The sequence below is a fragment of the Onychomys torridus genome, chromosome 13 (assembly GCF_903995425.1).
Source record: "Onychomys torridus chromosome 13, mOncTor1.1, whole genome shotgun sequence".
Lineage (NCBI taxonomy): Eukaryota > Metazoa > Chordata > Mammalia > Rodentia > Cricetidae > Onychomys > Onychomys torridus.
In genome coordinates this window covers 14,910,279-14,931,789 of record NC_050455.1, presented here as the reverse complement: position 1 = coordinate 14,931,789, position 21,511 = coordinate 14,910,279, and the positions used below count along the sequence as shown (strand labels likewise).

The following is a 21,511-nucleotide window of genomic DNA, read 5'->3' as shown; positions in this document are numbered from 1 at the left end:
TTTGCTGGAGATGTGACTTCTGGTCTACCCTGAATTCTATATGTCTTGCCAATCCCTGGGCTTTGTAACAACTGAGCCTCTCCTCCAAAATAACCTGACCCCCCCCCACACTCAGGTTCTGAAGTCAGGCTCTCTACCCTTACCACTTCTGAGCAATGCCAACTATGGGCCTCAATGCCCATATTCCTGTATGTAGTGATAGTAACGGCCTCCTAAGAGAGCAGTGCTATCAACAAAAAACACATCAAAAAGTTTTGAGGTACAGTAAACAGGTTAGAACTACCTGCCATCATTGCCATCAGCATCACTGGCCATCAACACCATCTTCATCATCATCTCTTTCTTTTCCTACTCCTTCCCCTCTTCCTCCTGGCCCTCTGAGTAAAACTCTAACTTCCCTACTGATGAAGACTAAGAGCGCTTAGATTCCCAGAGGGAGGAGGCACACCACACCACAAAGCATGCTTCCCGACTACCAGCAACAAGCTCCCATCACTGTTGGCTCTGTCCTTTGACTCTTCTTTCCCTGACATTTGAAGATGACTACCCTGACATAAATGCCATGTAGCATCCTTAAATCCTACAACCAACCATCGCATAGCACGTGAGTGATGCAACCTTACAATCACAGTGGCAGGCAGGACAAAAGGCAGGTGGCATATTGACACACTGGGAGGCCCACTTCTATGAGAAAAGCACTGGCCTTGTCCCATGATGTCACAGGGTATAGAAGGAAACATGTCTCCCATGGCCTTGGACTACCTACGCTGATTTGATTTAGTTTTATTAAGCCTATGATAAAATAAGCAAACCAAATGACTTCCATGTTAATAATATTAAAGGCTGAAGAAGTGATCCAGATCACTTAGCTTTTTCCAGGCTGGCTTTTCTCCTAAAGCATGACTGTTTATGGTTGATCCTATTTTACTGAGGAACTCTGGATGTTTGGCCTCTAGCTTTCAAATGCTTCTTTTCTTGGGTTTTGCTTTAAAACGAGGTCAGTCTCAGTTTGTATTCCAGGATGGTCTTGAACTCATGATAATCATCCACCCTTGGCTTCCCAGGTACTGGGATTATGACTACGAGCCACCACACACAACTTGATTTTGCTTGATTTCAATTGATAAGGAATTACTCACAGGCACAAGCTTGCTGTGAATTGATATGTAATTTCCTTTATACAAAAAATACCCCCAGATTTGTGTCCACCTCACCCCCATCCATGTTGGAAAATCCAGAGGCCCACAGCCTGTCAGTTCTGCAGGACATAGTTTCCACCATAGTTAATTTAACTTTCCCAAATTTGTATCTCAGGGTAATGGCATGTCTCTTAGATTCCAAAAGCGCAAACAGAGAGGATAACGAATGTTGCCAAGCTGTTTCAAAAGCACAGTGCATACTTTCAGAACAAAGGTGAACAAAAACAAACGAACTCATTTAGGAAGATACATACCAGGTGTGCATGTATGAAAATGGCATAGTGAACCCTCTCATTCTGTATGTCAACTAAAAGAAAAGGTATATTAACTGTACATCTAAAGGTACAAAGTATAAATATGAAAGTGGGCAAAATTGTCACAGCTGGTAAACTCCTGTAAAATTCTGTTATAACCTCTAAGTTGGGGAGCTACATTAACACCATAGTAAGACACCATTTCATTTCTACCATAAAAAAAATGCCTGACATACTACATGCAGAAGAGAGCATAGGCCACCTCCCTGCTTTGTATTGCTGATGGGAAAGTGAGGGGGTTAAGCACTTTAGCATTGTAGTTAGAACTATCCTATGAACACATTTATGTCCTTAGCTAGAGTCTACACCAATGTACCCTCAGGGAGACATTCTGAACCAAGATGACCCCTCTGGACCCAAAGCACACTTTGTCCCACCTGTGTGGATAGGGAGATACTGGCATCTAGTGGTCAGAAGTAAAGGACAGTCCCCAACAAGGAACATTAGGTCCAAGATATCCACAGTGCCCAAGTTCCTTTCCCTCAGGGTCCTCAAGTTTTTGGACACAAAAAAGAACCCAATATTGTTTTCAGGAACACTGTGTTTGACTGTCCTAAACTGGAAGTGACCAAAATGTCCACCAAGAGAAAAAAGAATGAGTGTACTATGACAAAGCCCATGTATGGAAAATAAACAAGAAACAGCTTCCCACAATAGCACAGAGCTCATCAGAAGTGTGATGTACACTGAGGAAAACAAGCCAGAAGAGTGGCACACAGCAGGACATACATTTTTATCCATTGAAAAAAAAAGCAAATTTGAGTAATACATTGTTTAGTTCCACATGTTTGTCATAATTTGTTATAATTATGGAAAACAGAACAACCCAAAGGACAATGACACATGCATATTTAAGCCTGTCACCCCAGGCCTAAGGATTCTAGGGCAATGGGCACGCAGATAGATGTCAGCATCAAGTGAGTCTAAATGCAGCTGGCAGGCTGAATGCATTCCCCAGAGATAGGTACATGGTCCACCACACTTGCAGATGATAATGCCATGTCACCATGTCAAAAGGTGGGGCACTCCTCTGTCACTTTTCTAGGTAGGTCAGTTTTTCCAATGCTTTTTTTTATGTTAATAAATACTATATAAAATAAACCAGACTAAAACCACAGGCCAAAACCTGTGATGACAAAGCCTCATGAACCAAGGATGACAACTATTCTAGTTCCATACAATTGGGACATCTTAGATCATAGTTAGATGAAAAGCACTTCATTGAAATACTTTGCTGAGCTTAAGACAGAAAGCACCCCCTTGGGTTTGGTTCTCATGGCTCTGCATTAGCAAATGCTTAAACTGTAGTTTCCCCTCAGTCTGTCTGTGACTCACGCTTTCTGTTAACATCAAGGTTGTTTCTAGGACACCCGGGGCCCAAGCCTGAAGATTTCCAATTAGTGTTCTTAATCAGTTACGACAAATATCTGACCAAGTGCAGTGGTGATGTCATTTAGAAATAAAGTTTTGCCATCTGCCAAGTGAAATAAAAGTCCCCTCAAAAGAGCTGTACTGGCCAAGTGAATGAAAGGCATCTGACAGAGTCCAGCTGCCGCTCTAACGTTTCCATGGTGACAACCCAAAGTTAGACAGGAAAGTATTTATTGTCCCTGCAACACACACCACTCAGAAAGAGCATGGAGCACAGTTCAGGAACCCCAAATAGACCCAAGAAGCTTGCCGACTGGCTGGTATCTCAAGGCAAAAGCCTTTATTTTGCTGTTTTGATTAGAGTCATACACTAATGATTCCAGCACATTCCTATGGAAAAAAATAGGGTCTTGTAATCTGGCTAAGTTCAGTCTGCAGAGTGTAAACATCAGTAGGAAGAAACACAATTAGTAGCTGGGGCTGCAGATCTGCTCAGGTGTAAACGGATGAATGCAGTGAGAGCAACGGGCAGGAGCCTCTTTCCTTTTGCAGATACCTTGATTTTATGTAAATAATTTCTCCTAGCCACAGTTGCTAATTCATTGTTTCAAGTGTACCTGAAGGGTATAAGAGACCAACCCGAAGGAGGTAGAGTGCAATTTTCCAAGCACTTCTAGAAGGCAGCAAGTAGGGTCCCAGGCTGCTAGCCTCAGAGGACCTGCCTCAGGTATGGCTTCAATCTATCTAAATCCTTGGTCCACCCAGGGCTCTCTCTCCTATCACACATAAAAGAACACGTCCCAGCCATATGGGAACCTCTACTGCTGGCCTGTGTCACTGAGGGAATGAAACACTTGTCCACAATGCCTCTACCAATCATGCATCTGACATGTACCTTCTCTGGGCAGGCTTGCTTTTAAGTCAAACACAGGTTGAGCATCTCACCTGCAAGTGTAAACTCTGAAACCCTCAAAACCTGAAACTTTCTGAGCACTGGCTACTCCTTCTGAGTGGAAAACCCAAACGTGATGTCACGTGATAGAGTTCGATCAGAACATAGGTACTAAAATTGTCTTAATGCTAGGTATACACAGTAGACACAAAACTGAAGTGAGCTTCATGCTTAAGCTTGGGTCAGATACATGCCTAAGGCACTTCACCATGCATTCTCAAAGCATTATGGGTAAGGATAGGCAGCCTCTCTAACAGTATTCTCCTATGCTTTCCACTGTCTCAAGTTTTCCACCAATGAGGAGTGTATTTAGGAGGTGTGAACTTACCACGTCTCTTAGGTATGAACAAGACAGGGTATTGTGTGTTTAGAAGTAGTTATCAAGTACAACTGCCACAAGGAAGCCCAAGGTGCTTAGGAACTTCAGTGTGGGGGACGATCTGTTCAATTTGTGACCCCGTTTGCTTCTACAACTAATTGGCTGTTCGCATGCTTTGATTCAACATTCCACAATCAACTCTTAATATGGTAATCATGTAGATTGGTGTGTAGAGATAAACCCCAAAGGCTGCATTTCAGCCAGGCTTCTTCTCAGCAACCTCATCTCTGTTTTCTCTCCCCAGTCATGCCCACAAAATTGCCAGCGGTAACCACTGGAGCTGTGGGGCAGGCAGTTGCTTTCTCCATTATTGCCCATCTGCTGGTGGTGAAATATCCACGAGAAATGAATTGTCTGTAAAGGAGGTAACAGGAAGATTCTTTAAAAAGCAGGAGCCAGAAGTATCTACAGAGATTATTCCCTATGAATTGAAGTTCCAGATTGGAGAGAGGGCTGGGGAGAGGGGGAGAGGGGGAGAGGTGGAGAGGGCAAGAGAGGGAAAAGGGGAAAGAGGAGAGGGAGTGGGGAGGAGAGACAGATACAAAGGGACAGAAGTTACAGCTCTGTTAAAGATGCTGCAAGGCCAAGTGAGTGAACCTCAAGATTATGAACAGGTAGAACATAGCAGAACAGAGCCAAGTTATCTTGAACTAGTTTCAGCCCCTTTGAAAGCTCTGCACTATCCATTCCTGGGGCTTACCTAACACCCCCATGGCTATCACAACTTTACAATGTATTCTTAGCAGACCAATAAAGATTTTACCAACCTCAAAGACAATTTGTCACCAGATAGCATCTGAAACCTGTAACAGAGTTTACCCTCTCTACCAATACATTTTATGGACATTTTGATTTAGGAATTTCTTGGCACTATAACTAATAAAATCTCATGTGACCACTTTCATGGAGGAACATAGCATTTGGGGAAAGCTAAAGGTTCCTGGGCCATGGTCACTCATATTTGACTACACACTCTCTTTGCTATGAGAACTGTTTTTGTGATGACATCTCCAAGGACCTCTTGATGCTTCATCTTAATTTTCAGCTTGATTAAATGAGAAATACTTGGGAAACTGGTGAGGCCCACCTCTGGTTGTGTGTGTTGAGAGTGTTTCCAGAGAGAATTAGCTGAACGGGGAAGCCCCACTCTGAGCGTGGGTAGAACCATTCTACAGGCTAGTGGCTCAAATGGGATAAAAGCTGAGAAAGAGAAAGCCCGCAAGTGAAGACACTTTCTCTTTGCTTCCTGTTCATTCATGAGGTAAGCTGCTCTGCTCTAGCATATACTTGGCCATGAAAGGACAGAACCCTCTGAAGCCCTGAACCTAAATCTCTCCTCCCTTAGGTGGTTTGGCCCAGATGTTCTGCCATAGCAATGAAAACCTACTAGAGAACTCAATGCATGGTGCTGAGACTCACTGTACCTTGCACACTCATAGATCTCACTATGACTCAAACAGGGTTAGGCTCATTCTAGTCCTGAAGCAGCTCCTTGGGAGATCAAGTGATGAGGCCACCAACTTATTTCCAAACTTATGCTTTTAACCCCAGAGACTGTCCAGGAGCAATGGTCACCTCAGTCCAGTGATTCACATCTTTGAGAGATGTTTGAAAATAGAGATGCTCAGATCTTGCTCTTGCAAATTGCATCCTAGGGTTGGCTTTGAGCATGGGATATTAAAGGGCTCAGAAACATTGCCCTAAGGTCCAAGATACCACTGTTTTCCAGCAGCTTTGTCTCAATAGCTTCCACCTGGGCTCCCATTTCTAGTCTCCATCACCTCCAACCCAGTCCCTATCAGGCAGATTGGCACTGCTTCAAATATGCATGGCTGCCATGGCTGAACTCACCTGCCAAATAATCCCCAGACTTCATGCTATGAGTTCCAAGGTCTTGCATGACCCAACTTGCTTACCATATGAGCTCATTTCCTACCACCTCCGTCTCCCTCCACTTTCGACGAGCTTGCCTCTTTAGCTCTCCAGAGTGTCTAGGGGACACTCAGGCACATCAAGCCCTCTTCTCCATTTCCTACTGAACATGGTGTTCCCATGGCCCAAAGAGCTCTTCTCATCCTTACTCATCAAGACGACCCTTTATCCTTTTTTGAGTCGCTCCCATCCCACTATTCTGTTTTCTAGAAGTTTTACATTAATATTTAATTATAGGATTTGATAGTCTTTTGAGAGATTATAACATTAGTAACAAAAGGTAAGTCCTCTTTTTATCAGAAATACTGTTATGAATTTAGAGACTAAACATCTGGACTAGAAGAACTGAAGTTGAGTGTGGTGGTGCACACCTGTTCCAGGAGGGAATTGAGAGGCAGAGGCAGAGGCAGAGGCATCGAGAGTCAAGAACCAAGAATCAGTTTTGCCTACCTGAGACCAAGCTTCAAACAAACAAAACCAATAAAGCATAATCTACAAATGTTAGACACCTGATGACTGGCAAGTGCACTGGTATTTCCAATGTCATGCATTTCTTGCAACTGGTGCCTACCCCCATCATGCAACACCCCACAATGCATAGGTAGCTGCTCCTTATAACGGTGGTGCTTTGCTGTCTCCGGTAATATTGCAGTGCCTGTCGCTGCTCACTTCTTCACAGTCTCCCTGAGAGCCCCTGCTTGTTTCTGCCTTGCCCTTGTCACACAGCTGGCTGTTCCCCTTCCAAAGCCACCCATGTGTATTACTGGCACATTCATTTGCATACTCTCTTATGAGACTGTGATCTTTGTAATGGTCATAGTTTCTAATCCAAGAATCTGTGGGCATGAGAAGGGTGGCGTAGAGTAACACGCGCATATGATTTGGGTCTGCTGATAAAAGGGGCTACTATTCCTAGCTCACCAAACTCTGTCAGTCACTAAAGGCAAAGCTCAGAACTTGTGCTACTACAAAGCATGTCACTACAAGGCTGCTCAGACAAAGCAGGTAGTTTGGGCTTCTCAGGGAGGCGGCTTGCTCATCTACTTGGTGACACAAATAATACTAAGTCACAATTCAAATTATGCCCTCCCCCCACTCAACCGAGAAGGCAAATTTGCAAAACTGGTCTTAAATTCAAGAAATGTAGCAAAAGAAAATGGCTTCTTGAGTCTCACAAGCATTTGCTTCCCTTTCAGGAGGCCTGCCCATGGCATGCAGCCATGACACACTGTCCGCTCCCCCGCCTTGCCCTGTCCTGCCCATGGATCTGTGGGGGAGAAGTGCCAGCCTGCAGCAGGCCTGGACTGGCCACTTCCTCCAGAGAGCGCATCTCTAGTCACCTTTTAATCTCGTGTTTATAAAACCAAAACCACATGGCAGGAGCAAAGATCTCAGGAATGAAATGATGTCTCTGGGGCAATGTGGATTTTGTAACCAAGCCTTCCCAAAGTTCTTTGAATTGCCTCTGGCTCCTACTGAGTCACTGTGTCCTTGGGAAGCAGCTTTCTCAATATAATCAAAATCATTCTCCTTCCAAAAGGCACCCAAGACCCCTGAGCTCTGAAGGGCATGGTTTGAGGTATAAGGGCAGCCCTGCTCTGGCCTTGGTTCTATTGTGACCACTCTGCAATTATTTACTGACTCTTTATTTAATCTCTGTGCTGGGTGCCTATGTAAGACAGTTTACATAGTTCACCTCTTTCTTGGTCAACCTCTGGAACAGGTCCTGTTAGTGAACCCAGAGGTAAAGGACAATACCAGGGTCCCCTGGCATTAAACTGGGATTAAACCCAGAGAGCCCAACCCTAGCACCATGGGCCTAACAGTTATGACATGCCATCTCTGCTTAGGATAACCAGCTGGAGAAAATGGCTCTTTTCTTTAATAACTGGATAAAGCTACTTATTCTTCCTTCTCCCCATTCCCGAATACTAGCAGCTCTTATGCCTGTATTCACATGCATGAGGAGCTCACCAATTCACCTCTCCTGCCAATCACTCTCCCTCTGCATTCCACTAATGCCCTGCATCCACCAGGAAGCAAAGAGATACAATGGGTATCCATGATACCACGAGGTATACCTAGACCACAGTTATAGCCCATGTCAATTCTGAGAAGTCTGTCATAATGATGGCCTCATTTTGAAATTTTAAAAAACAATGTTTTCAGCATGAGAATGGTGTTTCTGTAATTGCTACCATCATACATACATACATACAGAGTGACCGTGTGGCTGTAGGCTAGGTCTGGCTTCTTTGGGCCCCCATGGACTCTAGTCCAACACTTCACCAGTATCACCTGTGCTCAATAGAGACTTATCTTTTGCTCTCACATTTGGCCTCTTGGACTTTTATTTTCAGGCTCATCCTTTATTAGTGTAGAATTATCACCAGAATCTTTCCATATAGGCCGTTCTTTGTCCCCCACCCCCACCTCAGTCCCCCCTCTCTTGCTATGTAGCCACAGTTGGCTGGCCCTAAACTCTCAGAGATCCTCCTACTCTGCTTCTCAAGTACTAGGAGAACATGTATGCACCACCATGCTCAGCCTGACCATAGCACTTTGGAAGCAAAGCAGATATTGCTCCTTATATGACTGGATCTAATCAATTAACAACTCTTGGGAAAGCCCTGCTCTGTTCCCAAAGACATGTTGGGAACCACATGTCCCCATGTCTACATCATCATGGACCACCTCCAAAATCCAAGCTCAGCAGCAAAGGTGCTGGATCCTGGAAGGGAAGATGTGTCTTACAGGAAACATGAGGTCTGTACAGGTCAAAGGAAAGCAAGCTCAGCTCTTCACCAACCAAATCAAAGACTGAACAAGAACATCAGTCAGGCCTTCCCTCTACCCCATACATGCATAGTTGGTCTCCTTGTGAAGCCTCACACCATCAGAGCTTACCAGCATGAGAACCACCCACACATGAAGATGAGCACTTTAAAGGTTCCCTGGCTGGGAAAGTGTATGGTAGTCTCATTGGTAACATTTCATAAGATGATGATCCAGCACTTTCTTTCCCGGGGATTTATCATTGTTTCTCCATTTCCTTGCTTTATTTTTCCTGGATTACAGCCTGGGTGTCACCTATCAGCTGTACATATTTGGATTCCACAGATGACTGGGATTTCAATTTGTAGGTCCCTCAAACACACCACACCCAGAGTCTACTGAGTGAGCCATCCCAGGGTCCTGCATTACTGGCTGCTTGGGAATCAGGTGACTTCGAATGTGATTGGATACAGTGTCCTGTAAACCGTGCTCTTCTCCCTATCACCCCCCCCACACACACTTTCTACCCTCCCCACAGTTCCACTTCTAGCTACTCTGGTAGCAGTCTAGCTTCTCCCAATCTCCTCACCTGACCCAGCTCTCCCCCAATGCTTCTCACTGAAAGACGCCCCCAACACATACACACACCCACTTTTCCATTTGAAACTCACTGTTGGCTCTGTGACATTTTAAGGATCAAAGTCTACCAATTTCCTCAGAATCTATAAAGATCCCCAAATATATCCTAGCAAAGATTGGACTCCCAAGACATTGACAATCTTGTCATAGTAAGTTTTCCAACAGTCAGGACACTTCACAAGTTGACTTCTTCCTCCAGCCCCACTGCTTTGCTCTTTAGGCTACCCCTTTCCAAGCTCCTCCTGCCTTGATGCCATTTTTGTTCCTCCAGCACACTATTTGCTAGAGAATACTCAGGAAGGACCTTGGACATCTCCACACTCCTGGCTGCCATCCAGCAGTACTTCAGGAGGCCACAGGCCCCATTGGCACATCTCATTCATAACAAATCACTTACCATCAGATAAACTTTCCCAAGTAGCTACTTGCTGCCCATGGTACCAGTGGTTGTTAATCTGGTTGTTGTGAAATCCTCTAGCAAGTTTATGCTAGAATGTAAAATATTCTCTCCAGTTCATGTCTGTAGTTATTTAACAATTACCATCTTTAATAGAACAACATCTCAGGCAGCTTCAGGGTGTATGCAGCTAACATAACCCTCACCTGGCTAAGAACACATTTTTGTCATCTATCCTAACTCTCCTCCCACCCTCTTAAAGCACTATCATCATGAAGGGTCCACATGAGGCTGAGATCAATCCTGAGGGTCATACATCTGCTCTAGACCACCACAGCTGTTCCTTCCTGTACCTGGCCAAGCCTAGCTGTAGGAGCCAGCACTTAACAGGTCACCTGAGCCAATGATTTTATAAGTTAAACTTGTAGAACGCCTGCTTGTTTCATTGTACACTTTTTCCTTGTAAACAAATTGCTCATTGCCAACTCCTTCCAAGAGATAGGTCAACTTCATTACTTTGCTGCAGACCCTACAGGTAATTACTGAATGAATTCTGTAACCCTGGCAACAGAGTCCTGTGGGCAAGTCCTGTCCTAAAACTTAAGCAACCAAATACATCTCCTTCTCATATAGGAAGATGAGCTCACCGGTCTAGTGGGTTCCATAATTAGGCTCCCTATTTTGCCCACTGCTTCCTGTGGCTGGTGGAATGATGCCAATGCTCTCCCCCACTTTATAGGAGTCCAGTGAACATCCCCTCCAATCCCCTCCTTGTACTCATACCCACAGGCTTACCTCAAGGCTTGGCTCCCCTCATCCCACCACCCACTGGGCCACTAATTGGTGTGTGCACTGACTATGAGATGCTAAACCATTAGGGTGACTTAGACCCTGCTTCTCCTCAGCATTCAACCATTGCGACTCAGCTGAGGCTTCCTTTCAGTGGGTATCCTCTGCACCTTCCTTTCTGCATCTCTTCTAGAATGGCCAGTTAGTCACTATTCACTGGGAAAGCTTGGTCCAGAATCAATATTTTCAGAAGTCCTTTTCAGAAGCCATCTCCATGCCCATTCATGAGAAAAGCAAACCCAATGATAACTTCAATAACAAAACCAATAACCAATACAGCTCTTTAAGATTACCAAGCTCAAGTAACTATTTGCTCTGATGACTTTTTCTTTCTTGGGGAATCTAATTCACCCCCTAAAGCTAAATCATTGTCCCTCTCAAACACAGTCTAGCCCATCAGACAGCCTTTCCAGTCCTGTTTGACTGAAGACAAGCTCTAAACCATGACTGTCTGGTTTCTAAACCAGCAAAACCACTGATCAGCCGTATGATCTAGGGCAAGTTCCTTGTCTCTCTGTGCTTCTGTTTCCCTGTCCGTTACATAAAAAGGACACTACAACTTTCTCCATGGAAATTTCAACACATGTAAAACTGCTTAGCACCACAGGCAGCACACAGTGGGTGCTTCCTAAGTGCTACCTCAGCCAGCACACAGTAGGCATTTCCTAAGTGCTGCCCCTGCTGTTACTTGTCTTAAGGAAAGAAAGAACAGCCTAGCAAGGCTGCAGCTCAGAGAACACACATTCCTATGCACACATGACAATCAAAAGCCACATAGGAAACAGCTCATGTATGGGCATGCTGACAGTGTGTTTTATGTAGAAAGTGAGAAACATCTTTTTTTTTTTTTTTTTTAAGATACTGGCAAGATGCATGTGACCTCATGGAATTACAAAAACTCTAAAGAATTCCTAACATCAAGTGTAAATATGGTGTGCAAAAATGGCCAGTCATGTGCACTACTGCACACTACTGTTCACTACTGCAAATTCAGCACCAGGAAAAACCAGGATGAAGCCAAGGCAAAATGAATGAAAGTATGGCATTGTGGGCCAACTACACAGTAGGACACTGAGAAATACTTTTTTGATGTGGGATATGTGCATGTATATGTATGTGTGCCACCATGTACATGCCACAGCACATGTGGAGGTCAAAAGACAACCTTGAGTGTCAGCACTCAGTATCCACCTTTTCTAAGAAAGGATCTAGCAGATGGCAGGACACAGTCATTGCTTCCTCTCAGCCATTTGCACAGGAGATTAGATCTACAGGATCACAGAAACAAGTGTTGTCAGATGAAACAGTGAGCTCCTCGCTCTGGAGCCAGACCTACAAAACTCTAAAACCAGTCCCAGCATACTAGGTGGTCCTTAGGCAAGGGTCTTCAGCTGCACTTGCCTTGGCCTCCTCTGCTGTCACAGGGCAATAAAACAGTACCCACACCAAGAGCAAAGGCCTCAGGTGTTCGCAGATTGCCTGGCAGGTGGGTATGTGCTCAGCAGAGGTTTTGGGCATTGTAGCTGACACTATTGCTGAGATGCTCTCTGCTCCTATTGTACAGCAATGGCCACATGTAAGTTGGTATAAAGCTGTGATAGTGGAATCAGGCTCTGGAGCTTACTCGCCTATGCTCAGACATGTCTATCTTATGCTCAACTCCAAAGTGATTCTCAATGCCACCCAAATGGTGGTAGACTTAGGGAGACAAAGGGTTCCTTAGGAGTCATGGTCTCTCTCAATCACCAAATCTGGATTGAGTTCCAGACACTAGCATCCCTGCAAATCCCCACAACATCCCCTGTTAAACTCCTCTCTGTAGCTCAAATGGACTAGAGATCATCACACTAGGCCTCAGGCTTACTGAGGATGGCTGAGACAGGACCATATCTTCTCACATTTGCAAGGTACACATACAGGTCAAACCTCTGGGTTCCTGCCTACAAGGTCAATGTCTATCTACAACATGTCTCTGTGCAGATCTGTATTAGTTAAAGGCTCTCGGTTGGACATAACATTAACTTCTTGATGACAAGCAGAAGATTTGAAGAAAGTTAGGCCCATTAATTTTTCATTATGGGCAGGGAGGGGCTTACAAGGCTTCATTCCTCTCTGAAGCTCCATAGACCAGTTAATAGCTTCTGGGAAGAGGTGGTCATGAAGCCCCACCCTCCTCTAAGGATTTATAAAGTTAATGTTTGTAGGGGGAAGGGTTCACAAGGCACAACCTGCCTCAGGGAGGTAGGAGTATCAGTTCAGAGCCTGGCTTCATTATTATAGCTTCTTGCATATGGCCATGGCTTCATAGTAGGGACCAGAGAGCATCTCAGTAATACTGATAGCTGCAATACCTGGAAAGTGTTATTGAACACTTAGCCACCCACCAGGCAATAACAGGCAGCTAATGGTTCCTGGGAGATCTTTTCTTTCAGGGGTATAGCTGCCCATAAGTTACCCATACTCCTATAAGTTACACCAGTTAGACTCACTGGTACTTGAAGCTACACTTGGGTGGGATCATTTGTTTCTGTCATCAGCTCCTTATCCGGGACAAGGGGATGTTTGTTTTCATCTCCTCAGCAAAAGCTCACACAACAGCCTGTGTTTTTATCCTAATGACTTTGCAATTCATTAGAATGAATATTTCTATTCCAAATACAGCAGGCACATTTTTATTATTATTTGTCTTCTAACTTACATGGTAAATGCAGGAACTCTTTTATTTACCCTTTTAGCTTCTGGGTCAATGCTTGACAGCATCAGGAACTGAAGGAGAACTGTGTGAAGCTGCCCTTCCATGCTGGTCTTCAATTCCACCTACACATCTCTGGTTCTGTGAGCACACATGCAGTTATATGATTCCTGTCCCACTATAGTCTAAAGAGGACTGGCCTCAAATTGCACAACTCTGTTATACAAGTATGTTGCTGTCTTGCCAATTTGTTTCATGCAGGTGTCACATTCCATAATGTCAAATTTTTGGAATGTGATAGACTCAAAGATGATTAAAACTGGCTGTGTTTGGTTACTGATTGATTCATTAGATTAAGTCAAGCTTGTCCCTAACCAAATTTAGTCTATTTGCTAAGAATCTTAACAGTGAAAATTTGCTAAACAGAGATAAAACAAATATTAGAATTCTGCTATAATCTACATATGCCAGAGTGACCAAGCAATAGGTAAGACATTCCACATCTCCATTCTTGCTATTGAAAAAAAATATACCGTCTCTGTGATGGTTGTAAAATGTCAATGAAATCTTTATGCCAGGAATATCATGTACAGACTCGAATTTTAACTGATTCATGATATTTTCTGAATAAAGTTAATTTTAATCCAAAGTTGGTATGTGAATATTTGAGGCAGGCATACAGAGTCCTGTGTTCTTCTAAAAGAGCTACCTTGTCCAACAGCTGTTCCCAACCCTGGAAGTATCCCAAGAAGGAGATAAAAATTCCAGCCAATTACTTGAGCCCACTAAGGTGTTGACCCAGATGCAGCACTCACACACTGAAGAAAAGCTAATTCTTCAGTGAAGGATATCCTGTACATGAATGGGACAATGTTCCTGGACTGGTCCTATCACATGCCCACAGCACCCAGCACCAGTAGTGACAACCAAAAACATACCCAGGTGTCCCTTGGATGGCAAAGTCATCCCTGATTGAGAACTACTTCCTTAGGGGTCACTAGAGCTAAGCTTATCTTGTTGTAACCTCCCTAACTGCCCCATCTTCCCTGAATGTGTCATTAGCCCTTTGCTCCTACCAAGCTCTGTAAACCTCTACCCCAACTTTTCACCAGCCCAACTCCAACTTCACCTGTATCATAGGAATTTGTGGTCAACAAGATCCTCATAATCTCTTCATGGAATTTTCCTCACAAGGTCTCATAAATCCTAAGCTGTCCTCAAATTTTCTATGTAGCTGATGATGACCTTGAACTCTCAATCTCCTAGCCTACTATTTGAGTGTCAGGACTATAGGTATCTACCACCACATCTGGCTTATGTGATGCCAGTGAACAAGCCCGGGGTTTGTGCATACTACGCAAGCTGTCTACCATCTAAGCCACATCACAACTTCCTGTTACTTTTTTGTTGTAATCCCAACTGTATGATCCCCACAGTCTTCTCAAATGGCATGGTGGGTTTCCCTCTCCTTCCTCACATATTCCTCATTGGCAATTTCATCCCATTTTCCCTCCATTTCTCTAAAAATATCTGGCCCCTGAGAACAGTAGTTGGTCAAATACAACCAGTGAGCTCAATCTGGCCTAAAATCTGTTTTGGAGAGCCTGAGCATTAATATATATTTTACATTTTTAACAGTTGGAAACCACCAGGAGATTAGTATTTCATGACATATGAAATTCACAGGACAGCCAGCCATCACTGCCCTTTCGTGCACGTGGCATAAGCCTATACCTTCCATTCCCCAGCCAGCTGTCTCTGTGCACAATTCGCCAGCTCACTCTTCCATGACCTTAAAATACACACATGACTGAGAGCTAGATGGTACCATGCAAGCATCAGTTGACTTGGTGAAGTTCAAAATTACCTCGGGAGAGTGGAATGTGTGTGCAACTAAACAGGATGGAATTCGGAGTTGCACATTAGGTCCTGGGCAGTGTTTCATACCAGAAACACTGGAGGCCAGAAGAGAAGGAGATCTATTGTGTGTTGAGAGCAAGCACCTGGTTAAACAGGGGCATGTTTAGGGAGGCAAATTAAGGTCAGAGACTACCCTAAGAAGCAGGAAATACAGGGTAGAGTGGGATGCTCATGAAAGAAAGAGCCCCAGCCTTATGCGCACTCCACTGGGTTCCTGCTTTAGGCTAGAAAAACTTCAAGGACATTTTAGTCCTAGGAATGGTGTCAATGTGAGTCCGATACACTGCGGGAGTTTGGGGGTTTTGTTCATTTTTGCTAATTAGATGGCCCCAAATAATTTTCTCAGAAGTAAATAAAAATTCTCAAATTTTTCATCTTATAATCAAATCTGTAAAAAAGATAAGTACAGAGATAAAATTCTTTATGATGCACATATCACATAAAACATTTTCAGGTAACAGGCAAACAATACATTCTCCCTTATTTGGCCAATGGCCAGTGTAGAAGTCATGACACAATAATGTGGGTTCACAGTCACATTAACACTACTAAAATGATAGCAATAATCTGGCGGGCTTGTGTCTGTAAGGAAGCTTGATGTGCTGTCCTTTTCGACTCTTCTTGAACTTTTATATTTATCTCAGTAAAGATGATGCCCATATGGTATGCCGACCAATTCTCCTTCCTAAAAAGTCTGACATGGAAGTCATGTTCAATGAATATGTTTAAGAGTAGGTAGGCGGGAAGTAGCTTTGAATACTGAGGGTCAAGATTGAAGTTTAACTCGTGGCTCAGCCCATCCCTTGCTCCTGCTAGCCACTGCAAAGCCCACCATACCTGCTGTCTGGCATTTATCCTAACTTCCTGCTCAAGACGGTCTTAATGAGAACTAAGCTCAAAGGACACGAGCAAAGAGTTCCACACACATTTCCAACAACATGGATTCCTTTCTGACCGCTCACATTTCTCCCATCTTTTCCAGAGTGTTGGGATCACTGGTGTCACAGAAGGGTAAAATCCAGTCTCTGAGTCTTCCTGTGTGGCATTTGCAGGAACCTCACTACAGACAAGCAGCATGTATGTCCAGGGAGTGCACAGGCATTGTTTCCCGGGCCTCCGAGGGGTGGGTCCTAGCAGCTGCTTGATTCTGAAGTACTATTTTAGGTCACAGCTGTTGAGCAGGTAGGTGACACTGCTCAGGTACACGGGGACCCCTTCCCATTTTCTTTCCTGCCTTCCTTTCCTCATTGCAGCCTTGTCTTGATGGACACTGCACCATCACCATGACACGCCAGACTCTCCAACACGCTGTTATTTCAAAGTCACAGGGCCGAGCGACACCTTCTCTTATCAGGGTTACATTCATTTACTTATTTTTGCAGTGCTAAGAATCAAACTCAGGGCCTCACATGTGCCCAGGCAAGCACTCCACGGTGAGCAACACCCCAGCTCTCTTTAGTGTTTTCCATCTCTACAAACTGGAAGGTGCTTTTCCCCAAACTCTACGAAATTTACATTAAAGCAATAGCTTCAGCACAATGAAAAATGCATAGTATTTGCAGAGAACAAAGCAAGCATTGTCTAGAGCAGCATGTCTATATCTTCTCCCCACCCCAGATTCAATTCCTACTGAGCCCGGAACTTGGATACAGTGAGCTGTTCTCATAACAGTCCCCTGAACTGCTGTCATCCTTGCCAATGTATTGGAAGATGCCATCACACAAGCACACAGCATAAGGACCTTTGAGAAGCAGAAGAGGAGTAAAGAAGGCAGAAACAAACACAACACAAATCAGACAGAGTGAAGAACCAGCGAGGCCCACAAGGCTCACCACACCCCTGCCTTCAGTATGGGCACTGGTTTTAAAAAGTTTTCAGTTACTGTGTACACTGCTTTCCTCAACCTCCTCTGTGTCAATTCCTCAAACTGCCCGCTAGGGGCAGTGTTGGGAGAGTGCTTCCGGAGCGCTGTGGCTCAGCCCTTGAGTTTCTTCAAGATCCTAGATCACAAAATGCACTGCTCACAGTAAATCTTCCCAACTTTAATCTATTCAGAAGCTTGGGGGCTTTCACTAGAGTAGAGTTGGTCACACATACTCAGACACAGGACCTCTGGGGCCATGACATAGAAAGGGACCGTGCACGCTGCACATAACTCTCAAACCAGGACCCCTCCTGCTTCCTGGTTAACAGGCACTTGAGCACCAGACTGCTTGAGCTACATCTTGATGATAGAGATGATGGGTTATTCTCTCTGAGATGGGGCTGGGGGAGGGTACCCACATATTCTTGACAATTGACTTTGTAAAGGTGGTCTGATATATTCTGAGTTATTTTCTCCTTCACCATGCAGCCAGATAAGCTAAATTTGACTCCTGAAACATTTCCAGACTGAGAGAGAATGGTGGAGCCATTGGTACTTATATGCAAGGATGGCTTGCATCCTTGATTGCATGATATGAGCGCCATGAATGGGGTGGTCAACCTCGATGACCCACTATTCCAGCAACTAGGCAGCATCCACCTGGAGCAGCTATCTCAGGGCCTGAGAAGCCCAGCACCCTTCCATTACACCTGTTCTTCCCAACCATTCCAGGCTACCACAGGTTTAGTCAAGCTTCCATTTTTGAACCCTGTGTTTTTATCTACCTCATTCTCTCTCCCTGGAGGTTTATAAAGATAAAGATCACATTTTAGTTGTGTACATGTGTGTGTGTGTGTGTGTGTGTGTGTGTGCGTGTGTGTGCATATACCTTTGAATGGTCCTGACCTATAATGGACACTCAATAAAAATGTTTACTGAATGACTAATTGATGAAATGAGTATGTGCTGCACACAAGAGATGCCTTTACATTTACATATGTATATTCACATATCTACAGCCAATCTGTGTAAAGCTATATTATTTCAAGAGCCATCCAGTCTTGCATTTCTGGGTGGCATACCATTTATTTCTAGGCTATGCTTTTGTATTTTGTATTCTTTGCCATTTTATAAAATACTAAATGAGTTTGGCAAGGTCAAGCCTACGCTTGCCATCAGAAGCAGCTTGAGTGGGAAGTTCCCTGAGGGAGGTATGGTTTTGTGGTAGAGGAGAGGCAGGAAGCAAAGCCAGGGGCCCCTAACCATCTAGCAGGAAGGGAAATCATGGTCAGTACATGTGACCTGCAGCCTTTCTCCCTCTTCCCACTGGAATTCCCTCCCAGTCACTGGAGTCGAGCTTACTTTTCACAGAGATCTCGAACTTGGCTGGGTTTGAAGGCAGGAATTGACTGGGAGCAGGGGCTGGTGGGAGCTGACAGTGGGCTCTTGATATTCTGGATGGAGTGTCTCCGGCTCCTTCTACGGTCAAGGCCCTGGTGCTCACCCACACTGCCACCAGAACACATGCTGGCCCTCCTCCGGTCCCGGTGCCCACTGGGGGGTGGCTCAGCTGTCTCATCACCATCTTCATGCCTGAGTGCCACCTGAAAAAGCAGAGTGTATCAGGCAAGTCAAGCTTGATAGCATTTCTCAGGCTTGGATTGTGACTGTATACCACCTCTAAATGGATTTAAAACTGCTTTGTTGTTGTTGTATTGTAGGCCGCTACTCAATCTCAAAGTGACCCCTACATGTGTCCAGAAGTCAAATTCAATCTGTGATTACACAATGTCTGTCACTATACATTCTATGGATCAAATGGATACAGAAGAGACAACTAAGTATGAAAAATATATGAAATTATCTGAAATCTAAATGTTTTAGTCAGATTTTATCACTGTGACAAAATGTCTGAGAAAGTCAACTTTGAAAGGAAAGATTTGTTTTGGCTCCTGATGTTGGATGGTTTGGGTGTGTTTAGGTCTATGGAAAGACAATGACATCACAGGGGAAGACCATGGTGGAAGAGAGCTGCTTACCCCCTTGTATCCAGGAAGCAGAGCAGAGAGCCAAGCTGTTCACACATGGTAGCCAGGAAGCAGAGAGTGTCACAGAGGAGATATTCTCTTAAAAGACCTTCCCCATGGCCTATGTCTTCCACCTAGACTCTGTCCCCTAGTTTCTACCACCACTTAACATGTCACCAAATTATGTCTCCATCAGCGGCTTAAATCATCCACCATGTTAAAGACCAAATCACCTCATAGTGACTGGATCCACACGAACTTAAGGGAGACACTGCCTATGAAAATCATTGCACTAGTCTGGACCTCATACCCACATGTCCACGTGCCTTGACCTTCATCATCCCCTGCCCTCCCATGGCTCTTCTCCATTCCTGAGGCCACCTGGGTTCCACATGTGATCATTCCTGAGCTGTCTTCCCCAAACAGGATGTTTAGAGGAAGAAAGAACAGGTGAGGGTCACAAGATCTAGAAGAACAGGTTGGTTCCCGTTAGTCTTTCTGAGGGGCTTTCTACAACAGTATGTACTGTATGATTCCAGAAGCCCACTTGACAGTTATACTCAGACAACCTTTAGTACCTGGGGTGTAGCCTGCACATGCTGCAACAAAGGTCTATGACAGAAGGACTTTTTAAAAATATCCTCATGTCACAGGCAGAGGCAGGTGGGTCTCTGTGACTTTGAAGACAGCCTGGCCAACATAGTGAGTTCTAGGACAGTGAGGGCTACAGACCCTGTCTACACACACACACACACACACACACACACACACACACACACAGAGAGAGAGAGAGAGAGAGAGAGAGAGAGAGAGAGAGAGAGAGAGAGATATCTAGGACTGGTGAGTGAAGGAACCTGGCATTCTCAGTGAAGCCTGAGGATTTGAGTTCAAAAGCCTAAGGAGCCATATACAAAGCATCCTAAAAATTTTTGGAATAAAATTTTCCTCTTAGAAAATGATCCATATTTATACAGAGAATTGACTGACACTTTTTGCCATTTGGGGTTCTAGAAGGAAAACCTGGGCCAATTGGTGACATACCCAAAGGCTACTTTATGCAGGTCTGTGTGGTTCCTCATGCATATCCAGCTCTGATCATGCTCCACACTAAATGATGCTCTAAGGATTTCTAGCTCTGCTATCCTTTACATTCTGTCCCAGTGTATACTCACCTCAGCTTACTCTGGTGGCAAGCTCTGCTCCTCAGCCTCTCTCACTGTTCTCCACCATGGGACTTGCTTATCTGTATTTCATATCATAGTCTAGTTTGGTTTTCATGTGAACTGTCTGTAAACCTAGACAGCAAGAGCATTTCCTTTGGGGTTTAGCAAACCTTTGTATGTAGGTCAGTTCTGCCACTAATGAACTAGATGTGACCTACAGAGTGTCATACACTCTCTGGCCCCTTGTTGAGAATAGCTGTATTTGGGAGGATATCAAGATATCAAAGGAGGGGAGCTTCTCTGTGGATGGTACTCAAGCAGTGATGCCCTCCTCTGACCCAAGATGTCAGAAATTTCCCAAACTCTTCTATCACACAGAACCACCAGGTAGACAACCTTCCATCCAGCTGGACCAGGCTCGACTATGCCCCACAGCCTGTTAGACTAAGCAACTGTGGAGTCATGTGGTCCCATGCATCTCCAAATGTGTGGGTTTTCTTGTTTTGAAGATGTCTACAATTTAATCCTGCCCAGTGAGAGAATGGAGAAATAAATAGAGATAGAGAGCCAAGGTGTTCTGTGTTCCCCAGGACAGGAAAGCTGGCTTCCACAGGAGTAATCACCTGACATTTTCACAGCTGTGTTCTCCTGACAGGAAGAACAGTACCCAAGACACACAGCTGATGAACATGTCATCTCCCTCCACCCTTCACTCCTTATTTCCCCCAGCCCCAGCATTTAGATAAGATGGATTCAGTGTGACCTATCTAAGTTATAGACATATTCTATAATGAGTGCTCAGATATATGAAAATAATTTGGAAATCTTTTCGTTATTTTATCCCCCTAGAATTCATCCCCAAACACACTGTTAAAAGCTTGGGGCAAGAACTGATGAGTTCACCCACAGCTTATCTTTGCGCAATCTCACTGGAAACTCCTGTTCTCAAGAGTCTCGTCTGGAAGCACAAACATTAAAAGTGAAGTTCAGTGTTTGGCGAGTCACAACCATCACCTCAACTTTAAAACTCTAAGTGGT

General features: G+C 44.4%; 1 protein-coding gene across 4 annotated transcripts in view; it reads right to left on the bottom strand.

Annotated features, from left to right (window-relative positions):
• Fhod3 (formin homology 2 domain containing 3) overlaps positions 1 to 21,511 on the bottom strand; it is a 429,128-nt gene that overhangs the window by 113,331 nt on the left and 294,286 nt on the right. For all 4 annotated transcript variants that reach the window (XM_036204945.1, XM_036204946.1, XM_036204947.1 and 1 more), the window contains exon 10: positions 18,646 to 18,887. In XM_036204945.1, the coding sequence (XP_036060838.1) occupies positions 18,646 to 18,887 (242 nt within the window). The remainder of the gene's footprint in view (positions 1 to 18,645; positions 18,888 to 21,511) is intronic.